Below are 1,530 nucleotides of genomic sequence, written 5' to 3'. Positions count from 1 at the left end.
CAAGTCATCAACAGCTCCTCCCACAAGTCATCAAGAGCCCCTCCCACAAGTCATCAACAGCTCCTCCCACAAGTCATCAACAGCCCCTCCCACAAGTCAACAAAACGGCCCAACAGTCGCTGAAAATCTGGACAGAATGACAGACAGACAGACAGACACACACACAGACAGACAGACAGGAGGACAGACAGGTGGACAGGTGGACAGGTACTCAGTGAGACTCCGTTCAGGATGATGCCGGACACCGCCATCCCACTCAGAAACCTAAAAATGCAGTAGGCGGAGTACGAAGGAGAGAGGGCGGAGCTACAGCCAAGGATGGCGAGCTGCAGGTATGACCAAATAAGGACAGACCGCCTTCCAAACCTGAAACAGACACAGACTGTGATTGGCTTGATTCTGAGGACACCTGGGACTGACTGAAACATGGACACATTCATAGAGACATAACTACTGAAGCTGATTGGCTCTTTAACGGTCACACGTCTGGAACAGGTGAGTCTTACCTGTCTGAGAGACCGCCATAGATGATGGCGCCTGCCAGAACTCCTCCCATATAGATGGTCTGAATCATCTGTTTCAGAGGACGCAGGGAACACACCAGGTCCCACTGACAGAGACAGACAGAGACAATGTCATCTCATTGACCTCATGACATCATCAACCTCACGACATTATCGGCCTCAGTGTTTCTCCCTGTTACCTCAGACACAGTCGTGGCGAGGAACTCTGAGCTGTCGAATGTCCATCCATCCAGACATCCTTCTGTCTGTATCTGGCTGACGTTCCCTGGGCTGGTGGTTAACAGCTGCCACTGAGGCTCCACATACCTGAACAGGTGGAACAGGGAGTGATGTCACAGGAAGCTTATTCATCAATACTCTGCAAAACAAGAAAAACCTTCACCTGCGGCAGCGATCAAGTTTTGTTCCTGACGAGTCCATTGGGATGAAAACTTTCAGAAGCTGCTGCTGATCCACCTGAAACACCAACCAATCAGATTAATCTACCCACTGTGACACCAACCAATCAGATTCATCTACCCACTGTGACACCAACCAATCAGATTCATCTACCCACTGTGACACCAACTAATCAGATTCATTTACCCACTGTGACACCAACCAATCAGATTCTCCAAAAGTAGATCAGGAGCCAGAGCCTTCAGCTATCAGGCTCCTCTCCTGTGGAATCATCTTCCTGTTACGGTCTGGGAGGCAGACACCGTCTCCACATTTAAGACTAGACTTAAGACTTTCCTCTTTGATAAAGCTTATAGTTAGGGCTGGCTCAGGCTTGCCCTGTACCAGCCCCTAGTTAGGCTGACTTAGGCCTAGTCTGCCGGAGGACCCCCCTATAATACACCGGGCACCTTCTCTCTCTCAATTCAATTCAAATGGCTTTATTGGCATGAGGTAACACTGTACATATTGCAAAAGCAATCTCTCTCTCTCTCTCTCTCTCTCTCTCGTATTCTATTACTGCATCTTGCTAACTCGGCCATTCTGGATGTCACTAACTCGGCTTCTT

At 49.2% G+C, this 1,530-nt stretch overlaps 1 protein-coding gene across 1 annotated transcript in view; it reads right to left on the bottom strand.

The window, feature by feature from the left end:
* Window positions 1-6: 6 nt before the first annotated feature.
* LOC126387071 (solute carrier family 22 member 6-like) overlaps window positions 7-1,530 on the bottom strand; it is a 2,742-nt gene continuing 1,218 nt past the window's right edge. The window contains exons 3-6 of the mRNA XM_050039632.1: window positions 907-980; window positions 704-830; window positions 507-610; window positions 7-366 (exon numbers count right to left, since the gene is read on the bottom strand). Of these exons, the coding sequence (XP_049895589.1) occupies window positions 54-366; window positions 507-610; window positions 704-830; window positions 907-980 (618 nt within the window). The 3' untranslated portion in view covers window positions 7-53. The remainder of the gene's footprint in view (window positions 367-506; window positions 611-703; window positions 831-906; window positions 981-1,530) is intronic.

This window comes from Epinephelus moara, unplaced genomic scaffold (assembly GCF_006386435.1).
Source record: "Epinephelus moara isolate mb unplaced genomic scaffold, YSFRI_EMoa_1.0 scaffold1863, whole genome shotgun sequence".
NCBI classification, from domain to species: domain Eukaryota; kingdom Metazoa; phylum Chordata; class Actinopteri; order Perciformes; family Serranidae; genus Epinephelus; species Epinephelus moara.
This window is presented reverse-complemented; position numbering and strand designations above follow the sequence as displayed.